This window comes from Pithys albifrons, chromosome 5 (genome assembly GCF_047495875.1).
Source record: "Pithys albifrons albifrons isolate INPA30051 chromosome 5, PitAlb_v1, whole genome shotgun sequence".
Lineage (NCBI taxonomy): Eukaryota > Metazoa > Chordata > Aves > Passeriformes > Thamnophilidae > Pithys > Pithys albifrons.
The window spans coordinates 23,578,382-23,600,228 of NC_092462.1; the positions used below are offsets into that span (position 1 = coordinate 23,578,382).

General features: G+C 43.5%; 1 protein-coding gene and 1 long non-coding RNA gene across 3 annotated transcripts in view; one reads left to right on the forward strand and one right to left on the reverse strand.

The window, feature by feature from the left end:
• Window positions 1-5,240, reverse strand: part of TSPAN5 (tetraspanin 5) — an 86,626-nt gene extending 81,386 nt beyond the window's left edge. For both annotated transcript variants that reach the window (XM_071555894.1, XM_071555893.1), the window contains exon 1: window positions 4,656-5,240. In XM_071555894.1, coding sequence (XP_071411995.1) covers window positions 4,656-4,736 — 81 coding nt within the window. In that variant the 5' untranslated portion in view covers window positions 4,737-5,240. The remainder of the gene's footprint in view (window positions 1-4,655) is intronic.
• LOC139672208 (uncharacterized) lies at window positions 4,313-17,022 on the forward strand. The gene is made up of 2 exons (XR_011697883.1): window positions 4,313-4,773; window positions 15,653-17,022. It is a non-coding gene; the product is annotated as an uncharacterized lncRNA (long non-coding RNA).
• The last annotated feature ends 4,825 nt before the right edge of the window (window positions 17,023-21,847 follow it).

A 21,847-nucleotide genomic window follows, 5' to 3' on the forward strand; every position in this document is an offset into this window, starting at 1 on the left:
TTCTTGTACCCCTACACTTCTTCAATCTTTTAGAAACTAGAAACATCAAAGAGCTTAAAACAGTAACATATTTACAAACACCTCGTTTTGGAAAACAAGTATTTATGAGAAATGAAACTGTTTCCTCCGTGTTCCTTATCTATGTCCTTTTGTATGACCAATGACACAGTCTACCCCATAGGTATGAGGGAACACAGGACAAGGAAAAATTTCATTCCATGAATGACCTCTACAAATCTGAAGCAAGTCCCCTGGAACCAGCAGCTATTAAATTTTTACATGCATGTGAAAGACTGGGGGGGCCTCACCTCCTGAAAGAGCCACTGAGAAATTCAAGAAACCCAAGCTGACAACAATGCATCTATTTCATCAATACAAACACCACCGCCTTTCACTGTTACAAACCAGCGGGGTGCCTGCCCAATACAAGCATTGTTCTGTTTCTGGCAAGATCACTTGTGGAATGCTGAGCTATCTGTGCTATTGCGAAATGCAACATAACAAATAAAAATCATTTGATCACAGAAGGAGGAGGGGAGGGAAATGAACAGAATTCTTTCACTTCAAGGACTTCTTCCCAATGCAAATTCTTAAAGATCAAATGCTAGATAATGCATTAGAAAATTGCACGGAACAAACATTGATTTGTTTTGGCAAGCGAAAATTACATAATCAGAACTTCTTGTTGACATCTGAAAACCAGCTGACATCAAAAGTTTTCTTCTACGCCTTTGAAAACAAACTATCAACAATGTACAAAATGTAATAAGCAATCTTTTGGTTGTCCTTTAAAGGTCAGTGCACTTGTCCAACACTTTTCCCATAACACACTTATATAACCTTATTTTCTTTCCACTATCTCTGTAATTCAGAAGACTATTTCAACTCCCATATGGTTGCCATCAAAACCAGCAGATGCCAAGCAAATTAAAACACAAGTCATGACTTGTAATATGCTGATGTATCATAACTGCAGCATATCTCACAGCTCACAGTGAATCACCAGATAAAGTAAAAGTTTCAGAGTTGTCAGTGCTTTTTATATCTTTCCAATTAGACTGGGGTCAGTGGAATCAAGTGTGGACTGAAATACAGGGTTAAACAACAGTACATGCATGCAGTTTCCATCAAGTATAATAAAGCACAGAGAACAATTCAGAACAGCTCTTAGAACTTGAAATCAACCTAAAACTGTTTTGCAAAAGTAGAGAGGGAAAGAGGGGAAAATGGTTCTTGCCTTTTGGGAATCAGGGCAGCCTATTTTGACCTTTTGCACTGCACTTTTGACATCATTCCACACGGAAGCTTGAGGGGGAGGAGGCCTCATTTGTTTGCTTTCTTTAACCAGAGAAAAATGCCTTCTGTTACCTTGTATTACAGCTTATGGTTTACCTAGACAAAAAAGAAAGGTTCATAAAAAAGCACTGTCTATTCCACCAGCTGCCAGCCCACAAAGGTAGCAAACCACGTGGTGCTTCATTTGCACAGCCCTCATGCTAATTCAGTTACAGCCCAGGTGTGTGTCCCACACCAACAACCAGCAGCTGAGCAATCCAAAGGGAAGCAAAACACTGAGTTCTAACTTGTGATTTAGATGTATCTGTGCATAGTAGTTCTCCATTCCAGTCTCAAAGTTTTTCTGAACAAATGCTTCCAGCATATTTACCAACTTCAACACTGAATTTCCAAAAGAAATTAAGCTTGCAAATGTACCTAAAACATTAATTATGCATAGACTTAGCAGATAATATTGTCTTCTACAACAGTACAAAACACATATTTAGGTAAGAACATGTTACCTGGGGTGGTGCGAGTCTGAGAACTATCCCCTAAAAAGCATCCTGTCACCTTTAGTCACAACTACATAGACAGCGTTAGAGAGCACCTTTCCCATCGTCATTATTCTGATAATTCAGCTGTGGTTTTTAAAGAAAAATATCTGACCAGCACAAAACCAAAAAGACAAAAAGGTCGCCTTGGACTTCTTGTAATATTTTCAGATTAAGCAGCATGTGCTGTCATTCTCCACATAATTTCAGCAGATCTATAATACTCCTCTATTGAAGGCACTGACAATTTTCTTGTCAAAGTCATTGCTCTTCCAGCTCATTCTCTTTTAGTCCATTGGTTTATAATGCAGAATAAAGAGTATTTTCCCACTTGTTTACGTCAAAATTTTAAAAGTTTGTGTTAAGACTACTATACAATATTGCTCAGGTAGAAGGTCTAACAAAGTGTCCTACATATCTTCACATTTGTAAGATCCTGGAGAATGTCATGGGGTTAATATGACAACCTCTTCATTTCAATCTATTTAAAATTACTACATTAGTGGCTATTTTTGATTATCACTTTCTGTAAACAGCCAACTGAAGTTGCAATTTCCATTTACAGCTTTTCTGACCCAGTTTTGTTATAGACTATTGAGAGGTTTGCTATTAATTCAGTAAAAACAACATTAAAAGGTATTCTACAAGAATAACTGCCTGTATTTTCACTCCATATAATGAAAGACATGGTAAAAAATGCTGGCTTTCTCGTAAAGAGATTCCAATATTCTAAAGAAATTACTAAACCCTTATAAAGTGCTTGGTCTCTGAATTTCAAGTTTAGCTAGGAACACAAATGAGACAACCAGCATTTTGCAAAAGAGGAAATCTGCAAGCAAGGGCCACACATCAAGCAAGTGACTGAATGGGTGATACACAGTTTTATTTTTCAGGTTATCAAATTATCATTCCCGTAGTATAAAGTCCCTGGCCTAGGGTAATATCCTTTGGCCCATTCAGCTACAAGACAGGCACAGCTGCACGAGCTCTGCAGCACCAGCCTCAAGAACACAGGAATGCGAAAACAAATAGCTACAGAAAACCTAAAACACACCACTTCCCCACTTGCACTATCCACACATTAACCTTCAGAGAATAAAATGAAGGCAATTACAGAGTGCAAAGCTTCTGAGATACTGACAGTGCCTGAAATAGCAAGTCAACACAGTTATGGAGATTTCACCATAATCTCCCTCTCAGTCCAAGGACACTGCACTCAAGTGTTCCTCACAGTACTTGCTACCTGCTGAAAAATATCCATGTTCACAGCAACATATGCCTAGGAGGATTCAAATGAAAAAACAGACAAGTGGAAAGAACCACGGCAAACTCAACCAGCAGAAACCGAGCAAAGAACAACCAAAACAGCTCTGTCCACTCAGAATACTCCAAAGCTTGCTACCACTTATCTCCAGGGGTCAGATCTGGGGCCAAGTAAACACTGACATAAAACCCCAGTCAGGTTCACTCTCGCAGTGTACCTTCTTGATTAGGGAAAGGTATTTCAGTATAAAAGCGTAATTAATCAAAATTCCCACCCTTTCAAACATGCTCTTCAGATATCTCTATTTTCCAGAGACACAGACCTGAGGTTAGATATGGATACCTGCTACCCAGGTAACCACCCTCCTCTGTTCTCATCAAGACGACAATCAGCTCAGAAAACTTCAAGGTGGTGTGGGGGTTTTTTATCCAGTTCCCCTTTCTAGTCCAAACTAGCCAAGATACAGGCTATATATTCAACTTGCTTTCAAAGACCTCAAAAACACCCTCACCCTACCTGGGTTTGCGCGTGTTTCTCATCGCCATGTGAAACATCTCACAAAAAGAGGAGGATTGTACACGTAAGAGCCTTCCCCCGACTTTTACATTCTATGCAGTGAGAAGCCCTCATCACTTACACGTGTGTGAGAAGGTTTATCCCCTCCCTCTCTGTGGTTCTAAAATTTGGCATGTTCGTCCAAACCCAGCTGCTTCTCTTTCAAATCCAACACATTGAGAAGATGCTGGAAGTACTATTATATGCAGGTTACATTTCACTACACTGTTCTGCCGAGCCTACAGCCAGTGCTAGAATGGTGCAACAAGATACTGTGCAGGCAGATCAAGCGGCACAGCCAGAATCTCAACAAACGCCCAAACAAACCTCCCGTGGGCTTGAACTTTAGTGATGGGTGGAAATAGTTTCCCCCCTCCTCCATCGTATTATTGCTACTACTACTATGTGTTAAAGCTAATCATAACAAACTCGTGCCATACACAACTTCATCATCGTGTAATCATTAAACAGCACTGTTCAGAGAACCTGAGCTGTGATTTTTTTATTATTATTATTTGCAGCTAACAGGGATGTCAGCGTGAAAACATGCAGATCAATTCGTTCTTCAGGCCTGGGTGTCTGGCTGCTCCCTCTCTCCACCATCACAAAGCAGAGGAGGGAAAAGGAAGGAGGGAACAGGAAAAACGAAGAGAGGGGGGGGAAAGACACGAAATCCTCTCTTCGCACCTACAACAAAAGCAATTAGGGTGGCTGGAAGGCAAGAGGAGCCGGCACCCTCAGGAGGTGGAGGAATGCAGCAGCACAGCGTGCCCGGGGAAGGAAGGGCTGCCCGGGGCGGGGGTCGGAGGCGGCGGCACCCCCGGTCCCGCAGCCCATCCCATCCCATCCCAAATCCCGCCGCGGCCTCGCGCCCCGCTGTCACCGTCCCTGTCGTCCCCGCCGTGCCCAGCCCGGGAGCGGCAGCGGCCGGAGAGGAGGACGGGGAGGAGGATGGAGCGGAGGGGGCACAGGAATACGCGAAACGCCGCGCAACCGGCTCCACTTACCCAGAAAATGACATTGAAGCCGAAGATGAAATATTTGATGCAACAACTGACTTCAGGCCCCTTGTAGTGCTTCCCGGACATCCTCTGCGCTCATGAAGACGCTTTGCTCGCAGCCAGGGTAAGAGCCAAATGGGGGCAAAGGTGGGGGAGGGTATGCAAAAAAAAAAAAAAAGAGGGGGAAGGAGCAGGGAGCTGGGAAGACTGGAAGGAAGGTGGAGGTAAGCCTATGAGGAGGGGTCCGGGCCCGGGCCCGGGCCCGGGTCGGCGCGGCGGGCAGGGCTCAGCGCCGGCTCCGCGCCGCGGGGAGATGCGGCAGGAGCGGCGCGGCGGCGGGTCGGCTGCGACTTGCCGGGCGCCGGGGATGGCCGGCGAGCAGCTCCCACCTCCTCCTCCTCCTCCTCTTCTCCCGCATGGAGGAAGCCCCGACTGCTCGCGGCGGGAGGGAGGGAGGCAGGGAGGGAAAGAGGGAGAGGCGGCGGGCGCGGGGCGGCCGCGGGAGCGGCTCGGCCGGGCAGGATCGGCCGCGCTCAGGCCGGAGCCGCGCGCTGGCCCGAGCGCGCCCCCGCAGCGCCAACGGCCGCCGCGCGCGCCCCGCCCCGCCAATCCGAGCGCGCCGCTGCTGCCGCCCCCGGGGGCGGGGCCGGGGCCGGGGCAGCTCCCTCCGCCCGCCCCCCTTCCCTCCGCACATCCCTCCATCACTCCGCACATCCCTCCATCCTTCCATCCCTCCGCACATCCCTCCATCCGTCCCGCTCCCCCGGCGGGACACAGGCCCGGGAATGCCGAGGCAGCGAGGAACAGCCCCGCGCGGCACAGAGGGCCGGCTGCGGTAACGAGAAGGGGCCAGGCCGCAATTACACCGTGTGGGTTGTCCTGGATGGGCGCCCTCAGATCGCCTCCCACGAGAGAGCTCGTGAGCGCAGGAACGCAAGAAGAACCATTTTGCAATAATTGCCAGAGTTTATATTTTAACGTAATATAAACACTGAGTTTATACTGAACCTGACTGATACACAGTTACATGGCTTAGTTGTGTTCATACGCTGTTTGGGATTCAGAGTCCGCATGGTCTGGCATTGTATGTATGTATGGCCAGACTTCGTGAACGCAGATTTGGGCAGGGCTCTCCCCACGTGGGTGTGCCCTTCCAGCCTGCGCAGTGGATTTTTAGGTGAGGCACAGCGTGCGCAGAACTGGCCCCACCGTTTAAGTCCTGAGGTCCATCTGCCACAGCCGAGCGAGCTTGGACAGTGACAGGGAAGTCCTCGGGACGGTCACAGCACCCGGTACTAACCGGGGCTGACCCTGCTGAGCATCCGAGATGTGAAGGGATGGGATGGCAGGGAGGCATTGAACTGCCAGGGGATGGTCCCCACTGAGACTCGAACTCACGACCTTGGGATTCAGAGTCCAGAGTGCTCTCCATTACACCACAGGACTGCTGGCATTAACAGCATAATTAATAGCATTTCTTTGCTATTATTTCAAAGAATCAAACCTTCCGAGTTTCCTGGTCCAGCTCTAAGAGAGAGCCTGGAGAAGAGGAGGCTCAGGAGAGCCTTACTGCTCTCTACAACACCTGAAAGGAGCATGTAGCCAGGTGGGGTCAGGAGCTGCTCCCAGGCACCTGTGACAGGACCAGAGGTCTCAGGCTGCACCAGGGAAGGTTCAGGTTAGACAGTAAGAGGAATTTTTCACAGAAAGAGTGATTAGACATTGCAACAAGCTGCCCAGGAGGTGGTGGAGTCCCTGTCCCTGCAGGCGTTTAAGGGAAGACTGGACTTGGTGCCATGGTCTAGTTGACAAGGTGGTGTTACATCATGGGTTGGACTAGATGAATTCGGAGGTCTTTTCCAACCTATATGATTCTGTGATTCTACAATCTGCAACTCTTCTAATTTTAAAAGATGGAAGACTTCTTTGTAATAAATTATATTTCCCATCTCTATGGGACTGCAAGACAACGCACTTCAAAAGTGTGACACTATTTGAACTACAGAAGATACTTTTGGTTCAAGATTGTGTCATATCAGTTATGGGACCTTCTCATCTGTCTAAGAGAAATATTTGTCACATCTGCCAGACACTGAGAAGAAAAAGCATCTGTTGAAGTGGATCCATGAAAAGAAACAATGTTATTAGTAAACGAGAAATTATTGCAACATGTCTATACACTTTAACTATGCCTGTATAGTTTTACATATATATATATATATATATATATACACACATATACATACATATATATATATGAGCCCTGTGTCTGTTGTTAACATTGTCTTTGCAAGACCATCCAATGGGAAGAGGATAGAAAAGGGTGAATAACTAGTAATGCATATGTTCCATACCAGTGGATGAAGGCACATCACTACTTACAGTGGGGTATGGTAACAAGTGGCTTCAAATATTTGTGACAAACTGTACAAACATTTATAATAGTACTGTCATGACACGCTACTAACATCAAGTATTGGCACCCATTAGCATTTTAATTCTTCGCAGGCAGGAGGAAAATATTGCAAAGTAATATTTATTACAATAATTTCAGTAACACTCTCTGATGTTTTACATGTTAATCCATTCATTCCCAATCAACAACTCCCAATGAAATGCAACCTACATAATTCATAGTATATTACATGACTTCACTTGCTTTTTCAATTGAGTGTCGTATTATCGTTGCCAAGTATCTTTTTAAAGCCAAAAATGTTTCACTTTGTCCCATCATCTCATCAGCTTAAGGAGAACTTGGGATGTCTGGTGTTAAGGGTCAGACTGTTCACTCAAAGAGGGTACTGAACACAGAACCCTGCTCTTTTTAATTCACTTTGTGTGTATGGCTCCTGTGCAGCCTCAACAATACGCAACCAGACAGCAAAGGCAGCAGAACAGCTTTGATGTAAGCAATAGATCTTTCAGAATGCCAGCTGTAACAGAGTTCTCTGCACCTGCAGCAGCCTCTCTGTTTTACAAACATTTTGTCTCCTCTAAACAAACAGGGATAAAAAAATCCCCACCTTCAGCTTCATGCCATCTCTTGTGGATTGCTCCTTACCTGCTCTGGCCACCTAGGGAAGCTGAGCATGATGAGTGTGACAACACTTTAAATTCACTGTTAGTTACCAGTCAGCATTGAATTCTAGGGTGATGTTTTGGCACAAAAGCCTGAGACAATACCAAGCAGGAGCAATATTACCTTTCCTTGCAGTAGGGCAAGACAGTTATTCACATTCAGTTAGTTCATTATTCATCTGACGAGTCACAGGAGTACTAATGGATGGTATTTCAATGACAAAGCAACGTTTCTAGTAGCTTAGTACTTCACAACACTAGGCAATGCTTTGATTTCCTACTGTCATTGGAGAAAAAGTCCCACCCCAATGACACAATATACTTCCCACCTCTAAGATGTAGATATCAATGGATTTCTTCTGACAAAAGACTGTCAACTCTAATGCTAATAAGTGTGGCAAGTTTGAGAAGTTCATGTCTTAAAAGAAGTATAGTTGCAGCCTCTGACATCCTTACTATCCACCAAGTAAAGAGCTCTTATCCCAGTTCCTCATATCAATAATTTCTTAAATCCAGCACCTCTGTCTTTGCATCAGCGCCCATTTCTTGATCTGTGAATTCTTTGACATTTTCCAGGGAAGAAATGCAAGTATGAGTGACTTGAGAAGAGAAATGGCAGAGCAGTACATTGAACACTGTAGTTCCCTGAGTTATCTCATCGCCAATCTCATCTCATACCACATGTAGTGAGATAAAGAGTTGCAGTCTAAGGAAAGTTCAGTGTCTGTGTCCGTAAGTCGGGGTATTTCCTAGACACTTTATTTCAGTGGGAAGTCAAAGGATAGCAATCTTTTTCCTGGAGAAAGCCATAGAGCTTTCTGACATATACAACTAGATTTATAGAGTCAGAGGTATTACCTGCCTTCGGATATTTTTCAATCTAAATACTGTACTAGCTTGTATTGCTATTTCTGTTCATTTAATAGTTTTACAAACGTGACAACACTTTTTTTTCTGCTTAGCAAATGAGCGACCATTGATGAGGGGGCTATTTTGGGTTTAAAAGGAATTCTGAGCTAAGAATTTCATAGGTCTAAACTCTACTAGTGATACAAGTTGTATTGGTCTTGGTGGAATTACATGCTGAGTCCTAGGTGTGAACATGACTTCGGCTTTCCTCAAGAATAACACAAATATATTTCATTAATTTCCAAGTGCAAGTACTGATTAATTACTGTTATGGGTAACACTGGCGAGTAATAACCTGTTTTTACATATGAAACTTAACTCTCAGTACTGGATAACAATATTATCTTGCAGGACCGGGCCAACATTGTTATAACGTGATAACAACAACATTGTTGCTATGATGATTCAGGAAGCATCTAGCATGTCTATACATCTGCAGGGTTACACGGCAGAATCTGAAGCTAAGGCATACCAAATAACAACCAATAACCAATCACATTTTGTCTGATTTTACTCTCTCATAAGAATGTGTATCTGAGCCTTTATTATCTTTCTCAAAATGCTGTCCTTTTTGAGCCAGGCACCTCGAGCTGCTACCTCTGCTGCTTGTGAAAGGAAAGGGTGGGAGTGGTGGCACACTTCCTCCCCACGCTGTGTGGTCAGAGGCAAAGGAGCAGCTGGGGCTGCTTGGGGCAAACATTGGCACACAGCTCTGTTTCTGCAGTGCTGTGCCTCAGCAACCCCCTGCTCTGGGGTGTTTTACAGAGCTCACTCTTATCAGAAAGTATCCCGTGGTGAGTCTGTACAACTGTGGAACAGGTCACTATCACACGGTGAATGCAGGTGTGGTTCCAAGTGCCATTACAACCAAACTGGCTCCAAAGTGCATTAATTATGAGGTACTTTTGCAACCTTTCTATGCACAGGGCAGTGACAGGGCATATTGAGGTAAAACATATGCATTATACTACAGGAGACACAGATTTGCAGGCCTGAATTAGGGGTGACTAATCAGAGTATGGGCAGTCACCTCCCCTTTCATTACTGGAGCTACCAGACCGTGCTTGTTAATACAGATATAAACTTAGTCCAGCAAGTGTCAAATTTATTCTTCTGACTTTGTATTGCTAAAAGCACTGGACAAACTGCAAATTTGGAAACTGTTCACTTCCCCCACACAAACTATTTCTTGTGTGTATACCTGAAGGTTCAGGTGTAATTCTTGACAATGCTCTGTCCAAAAGGGCAACCAATGTTTAGCCTATAACGGAACACCACATGATTTTCTTAAGATCCATGAGGTTTTTCAAGGCCCTCTCAGTTGCTTTCAGTGATTCTTCATCAAGTAACATAGGACACCCTCAACTCAGAGGTTTAACAGCTGTTTCCCCTGTAATACCACTCAGAAGAACAAGTATTTCCCCTGAGTGTGTTTTTAATGGTGATAAGATTTTCTGCAAATCCACCATTTTAAGTAATCTTTGAGTATGGTTCCTTTCAAGGGTTTCCTTTACTCAGACCTAAACCACCTGAGCTTCCTCCATCCTGCCTGTGCAGATTTTTGGTTTTCCTGGGAGCCTGGATCAGAGTTTTCCACATGAACAGTCCCTCAGGAATCTTTCTGGCATTCTCTCCAGGAAGATCCATAAAGCTGTCAGAAGGTCAGGGAGTGGAAGCAGAAGGCAGGGTGAGAGAGTGCACACACCTGCACATCTGGTTGTTGTAGGCTTTAACTGCAAGCTGCAGCCAGGTGGTAGAGGGGAGGCTGGCAGAGCAATTAATCTCAGAGCTCAGCTTTTAGAACAGTTTTCCATCATGGCCTGGCCTATAATTGAGCAAAAAGGCATTGGAATACATGTTTGGCCATCTTGGTCAGGAGTTCAGCCCCCAGACCTCTGTGGAGGCAGATCCTTAAATCATCTTCCTGAGAACAAAGTGCGAAAAGCCAACCGTGCAACGAAGCTCTCATTTCAAATCCAAGCAATGCTTTTTCCATTGCTTTTTGATTCAAATGGCTGTAGAGATGCTGTGATCTGAAGGGACTGTCATTGCTTTCACAGCAGAGAACTGATCCCAAACCCTGTAGGGAGAGTGAAGAGGTGCTCCAGGGAATCAGTGTCTGCTGGAGGAGGCCCCGGATATGGAGAGCAGCCCAGCTTGGAGCCACCTCCTAAAAACTCTGTGGGGAACACACTTGCTTATCTGAGCTATGGCAAGAGCAGAGACAAAAGGGCTGCCATCTCTGCCTGCTGTGACATTGGTGTCTCCTGTCTGCTAGACTACATAACAGGGTGTATCCTGGGCTTCTAACACTTTATTAGGACTGTACAAGAATTGCAAGTGACCTGATAATCCTAAAGGAAGGTTGTTGATATGTTCAAGCTTATTTCCTCACCATTTTGTCTGGTTCTTCATGCATACCTTCTTTATTCACATCTAATGACAGTTACCACATAAGTTGGATCAAAAACACCAGTTTCCTTTACCTTGGTATTGACACTTTTAATTTCTCAGATGTTATACAGAGCTGCCACAGCACATATAGCATCTGTAACAGCACAAATGAACAGGTATTTTACAGCAGAATTCTGTATAGTTTTTATCACTGGACCTGCTTAGGAACAAGGCAATTAAAATAAGATTTTTTTAAACATTCCCAGTAGCAGTACTAGAGTGATTACAAAGTCATGCTGTGTTTTCAGGGCATTTTACTTCCTATAATGTCATAGGAGGACTACATGATGCCTGTGATAATGTTACATCTTAGGCAGGCACTCTTCTGTGTGCAGCGATAACAAGCTGTTTATGACAGGATCAAGTACCAGAACTAAGACTCAATCTAGCCATACCATTCCTCTACTTACTGTGGAACTTCAGTATTTTGAAGAGTTCAAAGAGCAAGTAAACTGGGTCCAGAATACTTCCAAGCGTGAGGTTGCATTTCATAAATAACCTGCACATTACCCTTCAGGCACCTTTAAAAGAAACACTTCAGAAAAACATACAATTTACTTGTTTGCAAGTCCAGTAAGTGGAAATTTCCAAGCCTTTCTTACTCTCATCTGTTGCATTAACAAAACCAAAACCTTCCCACAAGTGAGAAAAGGGTAGCTACCAATATTGTTGTTGGGTTGAACAATTACTTTTGAAGTCTGTTTTTTCAGAGGCTTGTCACTTGCTCTGTGGTTCACTACCTGTGGTTCCCTGAGTCTGGATGGGTGGAGTTCGTTCAATTTCCTGTTCTTCTTCTACCACACTAATTATACCATCAGGTTTTTTTTTGTCATAATATTTTAAGAAAATTGAACTCTGAGAGACTCATACTGAAACGTGAACAATAAAAGAAATCCACCCCAGACCTATTTCTAGATTCTTCTCCATCCTACCATTTCATGTATCACCTTCTTTAGTTAGACCTGCAGGCTCTCACAAAGCTGTCAAAGTGCCCTAAGATTTCCAGATCTGAAATTTTAGATTATACTACCTTGGAGGCAGGGACTATTACTCCTCCTTTTTCCTGCAAGTGGCAAGCATAAAATGCTAGTGTTGTCACAGCAAATCAACTAAAGTAATTTTGATTTAAAAAATATACCTCTGTTGTTTTAAACTCAAGGATACAAATACATCTATAGACATACAACGTGAACCGAGTAAACACAAGTAACAGAGCTGAATATTTGAAGAGACTGATAAGGGGGGAAAAGTGCTATCTTCAAGAAACAGATGTTTACTTTGTCTATTCCTCTTGTCTTCTTTCAGGCAAGAGAAATCTTCCTTATGAAGTGGGCCTTCTTGCTCTGTATAATGTATCACTCTGCAATCATCAGGAAAGTTGACATTTTTCACCCAGAGGTATTAATCTTTTTGAAGAGACTGACTGTGAGCAAAATAATTTTTCTTAAAGGAAAGACATTTCTGCCCCAAATCACAGTGACATATATGTCAGTGTCTCAAAGTTCTACAGATTTCACATCACCAAAATTCAGCAGATCAAAGGATGAGGCTGTGACTACTCAGGACATTATGCTGTTATATCCCAGTCTGAAGTGACAAACTGTTAAATGTGTCCCACTTGTGCATACACTTACAAAATTAAAGACTCGATGAAAGTTGTATTACACATGTAGTGGAATGGAAAAAAGTAAAACAGGACCTAGGGAGCTTTTCCTTTTTGTCTTGCAAAAATAGCTGTAATTTTCTTAGATATTACCACAGCTTTTTCAGTATGATTCAAAAGTTTGAACTACTCATCATGAATGCAAATCTGCTAAAAGCATCAGCTGTTTTAAAATGTTAAGCCATGAAGTGGGTGGGCAGAAAGCTTACAACGAGACCATTGTTCTGTACCAAGCACGGTCACTCTGAGGCTGGAACAAAACCGAGAGCTGGACAAAAAGGAGGTCCAGCCATCTAGTGGTAAATTACCCCACTGTGCAACCTGCTGGTGTCTGCCTTCCCTGGGGATGCTGACAGAGCCTCCATGTGCTCCGGAAAGGGAGAAAGGAGTAACATTGCCCAGATTTTAATAGGTGCAGGACACAGCAGCAGTGAAACAGCTGGGGAGGTGCACAGGACCCTGCAGCCAAACTGGAAGATAGGCAGGAGCAGGAACAAACACAAGGTCAGCTTTGGCTAGGTGTACAAGGAAGAGCCTGCTGTCAGTGTTCTACACTGTAGGGGTGACTGTGAGTGCATCCCTTAAGGAAAGCAGTTTAGAGTTCTCCCTTAAAGAGAAAAGAGCTACCTGGAGTGTGTGTGGCGTCTTGTAACCAATGAGATGCTTTGGTGAATGTGAAGTGAATGGGCCAGCCAATAATGTCATGACATGTTGGATATGAGAGGATATAAAAGGTGTGGATGTTACTGAGAATAGAACTTCTACTACTACTACTACTATGATCTACGAGCTATGAAAAAACTCTCTGTGAAATTATCTTGAATAAACTTCTGATCAAGCCTTTTGATGCCTGCTGTGCCTGAGCTCTTCTGACCGTCATTCACGCTGCCCCCTTGCTCGGGATAAGCGAACCCCAATACTACACCATAGAAGTACACCTGTTTACAGGTGCCTGCTTACACTGCTTATTCAGTCTTTCTTTCAGAGTACATTTGGTCCTCATGAGCTTACACTTGCTACCCTGCCTGCATCTGTATAGCAGCATTCAGAGAAAAATTTGGACATTTTTCCATAGTCCCATAGTACAGAACAGCATGTCCAGTGGATATGCACAACAGAATGGTGCCATGCACTTGAGTTGCACTTCACAGAAAGAAAAGAAAGGTGGAAGCCCAATTGTCACCACTGAAACAAGAATGATGGAAACAAACAGCTAAGCAAGGAAAGCCACATGCTCAGTACTAGCTGGGATAAAACACCCATAAATTTATTGAGAGTGAACAATTTTATAGCTTCTATATGGTTACAAAGTAATAGAAAAAGCTTAATCTTGGCAAAGCCTCAAAGCCTGAAGAGACATTCAAACAGTAAACCCTTAAATACTTCAAGGAAAGTTTAAGAAACAAACAATTTATATACCTGAATACGTTTCAGTATTCAGCCTGGTATACCAGAGCTCCCATTCCAAAAGTGATGCCAGTGCTTAGAAGCCCATGGCTCCTTGAAAGCAGTCAGATGCACGTCCCACAGGGCCTGGTCTGCAACTTACTCAGGCACTAAGAAGAGGTGTCCAGTGGGATGGCATAAGCAGTCTGGACATTAAATGACCATTATTTTCAATGTGAATTGAACCCCAATAAAAACATAAAGCAAATAATTTGTTTCCCTAACTGTAGATTTAAGTGCTTTCCTTACAATAGCCAATATTACAGACACAGCCTCTCTTACATAGTGACAAGTGATAGATTTCCATCTCTGTTACAGAGTAACAGCATGATGTTAATTTCCCTGTTGCTACGTTTTACTCCAAACCAATTTGACTGCTACTCAACTCTTTTGACACATCAAATTTTGTCTAAATCACATCCCTTTCTTAGTTTACATACATGTGAAACTACATTGCAGGTGGTACTGAGCTACCAAACAGTGGCCAAAGTACAGTCATGGTTATACCAGGCATAGCCAGGTAAATATGGAATAATTCCATGAAACTCCAAATAGTTTACTTTGTGCTGTGAGAATTTTTGTAACCAAAACCAAAGTTTTGCTCCAAGTAGTTACTACAGCATGAACTGATTTTAGCATACATGATTTTAGCATTTGTTCTTTATCAGAAAACACAGTGATGGAGGGAGTACAGAGGATAATTCTTCCCTTGAGGTAGGGGATATGTGAAGTCAGCTCACTGTAACTTGCTGACAGCCACTAGTGCAGAAAAGAAATACAGCTGCTTCCTACTAGATTGATATCAGCTACTATATATCAAACTCTCACTTCTATTTGTGAAATGTTACTGTTACCCAAAATGAATAGCTAAAAAAAGCAGGAGGGAAACATCTGGTTGTTTCTTTGAAGTGGTATTTGCCATTGATTCTATGAAAAACTAGGAAATAGATAGGGATGCAAATTAATCATGAATGTTTCGTCAAAGTTTTAAGGAGCGTTTGGCCATGGAGGGGTTGAATCTCCAGTTTTTCATCTGGTCTTTACCAAACATGCTCTCTTATCTGGCTAACATGAGAAATTAACTGCCTGAAGCATTGTGTTCTCCAGCGGGATGGCTCCTGCCATCTGGCTTTACCCCTTCTCATTTCACCAATGGATCACACCTGATATTTGCATTGAATCCTATACCACAACTCTTTTAGAGTTGTCTGAAACCACAGACTTTAGAAAGAAGATGAGTACAAAAGTTATGCTTTTCACTCCTCTGTTTTACCCACTGGGAAGCTGAAGCAACAGGTAAGCTGTATTGGACTTCATCACAGCACCTCAGTAAATCAGAGGCCAGGTTTGCTGCCTGTTCCTATACTCAGCAGTCAGTAAGAGGCTAGGGCAGAATGCTGGGCATGAGCATCTTGCTTCAAAAATATTTCAGCCTGCTTTTCTTTTTTTCCAGGTGAACAAGGCCACCTCTTTGGATGGAGTAGTATCTGAATCTGCATTCCTCTGCCATACGTTTTGGATATTCCTTGAAATGGGGTTATTTTTCAAAGACTTGAAACTGGAATTTAAGAGCTGCTGACTTAAGAAAATGAGGTCAAGAAGGAAGGCAACAGAAAAGGGATCAATTTTGTCAGGCAGAAAACATGGAAACAGCACCTCCTGCCATTTGTAAAACACCCGCAGGGGTCAGGGTGGGGTGGTTTGACAGTGAATACAAATGTACACAATCCTGTGGACAGTTGGGGCTGTCTGCACTCAGAGCACCACTGCTGTCTTACTTTCCACTGCTCTGCAGGTTGCCTGCCACGCTCTACAAACATACTCCTCTCCTGGGGTTATTTTTGAAGCAGCTCCTTAAAACAGATGTCCTCCTATGTGTCTCTTCCCCAGTATACAAATAGCACTTTGCATCATGCTCCTGCCATCCTTTTGAACTGAATTAAAAAAAAAAAAAAGAGGTGGAAAGAAGAGTATCCTTTCCCACTGGTGATTTCTGTTTTAACTTTCATGGCACTGTTCCTCTGGGGTGTGTGTTGCCTTTGTGCCCTTCACAGAGTGACCTACAGGTGTTTTTTCTTTCGGGCCTTCTTCCTTACCTTTCTACAGATTCTTCTCTCTTTAGTCCATTTTCAACTCCCTCCCACTTCTCCTCTGACTTCTGGAAGCACTGCAAATCCCACAGGTCTCACAGGAACTTCCTCTTGAGTAATACTACCAAGGAAAGATCCACATGTACCAGTCACAATTTTTCCTCCTTCCACAGTATTCCTGCAGGTAGCAGTACCATTGTTTGACATCCAGGCCTGCCCGCGTTGGGCATCCCAAAATTCCCTTGAAAGGAATCATTCTTCAATACTTTGTCCTTCACTTCTCATTGTGATACTACCTTTGATATACTCCTAAAGAAGCAAACTGAATGTATACAGAATGGAGTAGCTTGAAATGCATGGATCCTGACATGTTCCTATGAACCTGACAGAACCGAACCAGTACCACCAACAAGATCCAGCTGATCACATCAGTGGAAAGAACTGAACCAAACTACGATGCTCTCTTGATCTTCCTTTAGAAATCAAGTCTGGTACATTGTCATCAGCTTTCAGAGGATCCTCTCTGCTCTCCCAAAGCAATAAGCCCTAACTTGGACTTCTGGCTTCCAAAGAACAGAGAACGGCCTTAACTCCAAGATTATGTAACTTTTAAACATTTATTTTTAGGTGTTGAATGTAGAGGAATCAGCCAAGCAATCAATCAGCCTGTCCATTCTAATGACTAAAGCATGTGCTGAGTTGTGGAAAAATATATGAAGCAAAATATCCCTTATTTGGCTTAAATGTCATTATCTGGTGTCTTTTGTGCAAACAGGGACTGATTCTGCTAGCCTTGCTCACTGAGTAGCCAGGAAGCATCCTTATGGGTTTAAAGTATTTTTCATGAGCAGAGGAAGCAAGCACAAATGAGTAAAGATAGAAACAGAGGTATTACACAGGCCTATGAACTTTGAGCCCACATGTGAAATCCCTGCTCTGGGAAAGTCATTAAAAGTTTGGGGATTTTGGCTGGGGGTAGAGAGGTTATACTACACAGCTTATTGGGCAATGTTCCTACCAAAGTGTGAAACAAAATCAATATGCAGAGCCAAGGGCTTGGAACAAGAGAATATTTTCCCCTGTAGCCAAGGCCCGATGTACAGTCAGCAATGACACCACTGGAGGCTAAAACAAGAAATTATAGTCTATAAATTCTCAAAGAAAGTCCTGGTGGTATAACAGCATTCCTGAATAGCTGTTGTAATGTTGTCAACACAGCCTCTGGAGTGCCAAGAAAGATTACAACAATAGTTAATGTCACTCAGTTTTATTTGCTTCTTTCTATGGGACTGAAAAATTATCAGGCTGTCCATTTCTACTCCTCTTCTTTGCCTGCTGTCTCTGGGAGAGAGGTTCTACCATCCTGAGTGCCTGCAGAAGCTTTGTTATTGGTGGCACAGGGATTATAAACAAACCACTGTGTAGGGACAGGGTTTAAATTCAATTCATAAGGTTCAGAACTTTTTTCAATTTGTATCTTTTTCTAACCATGTAGTTTTTTAACATCTGTGCTCCCCCTAATGCTAGAAAAGAAAAATAGCCTTCTACTATTCTGTGCTGTCTAAGAGAAGATGCAAAGATGCTTGACACACAGACAGGCCTTCCACACCCTGTGAAGGTTTATTAGCTCTAAGTTACATATCCCAGCATGACTTGGCCAAAGAAGAAACCGAAAGTGAGAGCACAGCTCTGTTGTGAACTGTTACATCATTGCTGCTTGAACACAGAAAATGGATTGCAGTTGTGATTTCAGGAGGAGGTCATTGGCCCAAGGGCTCAGTAGTGACAAAGGGAAAACTTCAGATGCTACTCTGCCAAAAAAAAACGTAACGCGAGAAAAAACCCAGCTTGATGTGAGCCTGGAGATACACACTGAAACTACATACACTACAGGGTTCCAGATAGTAAGGCTTGTTAGAAAAAACCACACCCAAACACAGAACCAAAATAAAACAACTTAATTAGAGAAGATAAAGTAAAAGCAAACATCCTCAGCCCCACAAAGCAGCTATGTTGGGGAAAACAGAGGCTCCAGGCCCCTTTTGCTGGCATGTGGAGCCCAAAGGCAGTGATACAAACACAGCTACACAGAGCTAAAGGACACCCTGACAATGGGTCAGGTCATATAACAAGAACATGGGCACACAGTGACAGGAGATGGTAGAACAGTTTTAAACTAAAGGAGAAGAGGCTCAAATTAGATGTTAGAAAGAAGTCCTTTACTGTGAGAGTGGTGAGGCAGCAGAACAGGCTGCCCAGAAGAGCTATGGATGCCCAATCCCTGGAAGGCTCCATCCAAAGCCAGGCTGGATGGGGCCCTGAGCACCCTGATCTGGGAGGTGATGTCCCTGTCCATGAACCAAGAAACACTCAGCCTAGTTGAAGTACAGCATCCTGTCAGAAACATCGAAGCTCTTAGCATGTTAGCAAGGGAGCAAAGGAAGAGAAGATGGCAAAGGCCTCTCAGTGTTCTTACCCCCTGCAGTGGGGGCAGGGGCTTAACATACCTATTTCAATTACAACTCAAAACAAATAGCTCACCATTAGCACAGTAAAGGAGAGGGGAGGAGAGTCCCAAGAGGATATTCTCTTTAGGGGAAGAGGTTGAGACAGTGGACAGCAAATGTTGCTGGCACTCCACCAGCCTCAGGACATTCATCCTCATCCCCACTGGAACAACAACTCTCCCTCCCCACACAGTGCAGACTTCACCCTCTTGTACAGCCATTCTGGCAGCTGGGAAGACAGGCCAGGAAAACTCATCCAGGGTGGGCATAGCACCACACCTCTGGCAATGGAAAGAGTTTGCTGCAGGCCACAATGCCACAAAAGCTTTAGCCAAATCCTCCAAACACCTTCTGTCCCCTACTGCCACCAGCTAAAAGAAAAAAAGACTAGTGCTGTTCTAGTTAATTTTAAACCAGTGAAAGCTGATTATTTATGGTAAGCCTAATCCATGCCCACTCTCTAAATACAAAGAGAAAAGTATATGTTTTTCTTTATAGAGCAAAGAAGAGTAGACGAGGACAACAATCTCATCAGGAACTGTGAATGTGAGGACTTGATGAGAGCTGTCCAGTTTGATCCTTTTCCTTTCTAACTACCATTGCAGCCAGGATTTGATATTCTGCCACACTGAAGCTCTCAGCACAGCATGGCCAGCTATGTACTATCAGTGCTCCCATCCTGCAGGCTCACTCACATTTTGGAAAAAGAAATATTCCTGCGTGTCAGAAGCAGTAAACTTCAAAAGCAGCAGCCAGTGAAATACCATGGAAATTTAGGTACCTATGACAGCTGGAACAAAGGTTTAGCAGTTCATGTCACGCTGACTGCATCAAACCACAGGCAACAGATGTACTCCGACACCAAATCCTCTTTCTTCACGTTTAGGTGTATTAACTGTTTGATAAGGGCTTCCTCCCACATACCTATTTTCCATCACCCTCAATGCATGGCATTCCGCCACCCAGAGAGTAAAATGCAGTCACCTTCTTCTTCGGGTCACAGAACAACTCCAGCCATGCTTGAAGCTAAACAGTCTCCCAGCTGCCACCACTTGAGTCTCACATCAGTTGGAGCTGATTTAAAGGCAGCAGACATCAAGCAAAATTGATCCATTTCTCCTGCAAAAATTACACAGGGAAAGGCAAGGGCAGGCAGTAACAGTCAACAGATCTAAAAGAATTTTGTATAAGGAGCAGAGCTGCACTGAAATCAAAGCAGTGCAAGAAGCCTGATAGGTTTTCACACATGCCTGGGAGACAGGGTAAGGTAGCAGCTTCTGCAACCATTACCTGGTCTTGGTCCTCTGGCAATAGAACCAGAGGAAAAAAGGCAATACCTGCACTCTGGCTCCCCCTCTCTTTTTCTGCAGATGGCAAATACTCAGATTTTCAGACTGCTTTTATGCCTTCCCATGTTTCATCACAGCAAATGTTTGCAGGACACACAGTGCTTCTGTTTGAGCCATCTCCTCCTTTGACCCAGATTCTCTTTTCAGCCTCTTCTGGTTTTCAGTCTTTGCTTTTCTATTTGCTGTTTTGCTGGAAGGATGAAGGTGTTGCTCTCCTTATCCTTACTGCAGAGGTGAAACCTGACAGGTTTAACCTACAGCCATCACTTCTCTATTAATGTCATTGTAACAAGAAAACAGATCTCTGCTCTTTTTCTCAGGGTTTTCATCGTAGATGCACATTAGATAAATTTGGCCCACCTGTACAAGGTTGAGGGACAGTCTTAAAATACTTGAGCCCCTTAGAATCAAATCTACAGTATAAATGTCACCGGCATGACCTCATAGGTCTATGTAATCCCTAACCGAAAAAGCTTATATTAATCCTGCAAGGCTTAAAATCAATTTCAGATAAAGACTGAACAGAGTCAGTGGAACCAGCAGCCTCATTCTAGGGTTAGACACCTTTTCTAGTACAGGCAAGACCTATATGAGTAACCCTTTGATAAGCATCACCGGGGACTGGCCTGGAAGGAGTTTGTTTATCATTCGCCTTTGTTGCAAAGGGATTTTCTTGTGGGCCTGCAAACGAATGCAGGGATTCTGATGCGAACAAAATAATGAACATCTGGGGCTTGGTGACATACAGTGACAGCAGAAAAACTGCAGATGGGTGCCATCACCAGTAACAAGATGTTATGAATGTTCGTAAGTTTGTAAGTGCTTTTCTTCAAGGGTAGCCATACACTAGAGCAGTACTAGTCTGCTCCCCTACAGCTATCAGCATCTTCTAATCATCTTCACTGCAGTTGCTTTATCCTTATCAGCAGGACCCATAAAATTGTTTACAGAGAAGCAGGCTGGTCATGTTATCTGGCAGCCTTAAAGCTGTCCCCTTCTGACAAATACCACACTTCCTGATCTAGAAAGGGTCTAGCCCTTACTTGGAATGGTAAAACAAGCCTAGTGGTAAATTAAGCTAAAGTCAGATCCAGTGAATATATCCAAAGGGAAATCTTGTAGCGTCCAGCAGACAGATGAGTTTGAAACCTGAACTTTCACAAAATAGTAACTGACAGAGGCTGCAGACCAGGGCTGTCAGGAGTCACGTGCACTTTAAAAGCGGGCTTTGTCTTTGGTTGTTAGAAAAGGAGTGATCTTAGTTTATATCATCCAAGGCAAGATTACTAATGCAAGGCAGGTGAGAAAGCAAGAAGCTTTATTTTTAACAAGAATTAACAGAATGAAACAACTGATTGGCATCATGCAGTGCTTAGTCCAGTGCGAGTCATGCCAAAAGGGCAAACTGCTCTATCCTTGATAGGATGTGAACTATCACACACTCATAACATCTTTTTTTCCCCAACCAAATGTGTGTCCACCAAATCAGAAAACAGGAAGCACATCCTTCCCACCTTGAATAAACCCACCTGAAGACAAACATCTGGGGCTATGCAACTTTTTCATAGAGGCATTTTCCATGGCAGATATACAATTGCAAAGGGACATCCTATTACAGATGCCACAGGATGATTGATCAGGAGAGAAAACACTTTTGTCTTGTGGTTTCATGTGCCTTTTCCATGGGCTTTCCATGGGCACA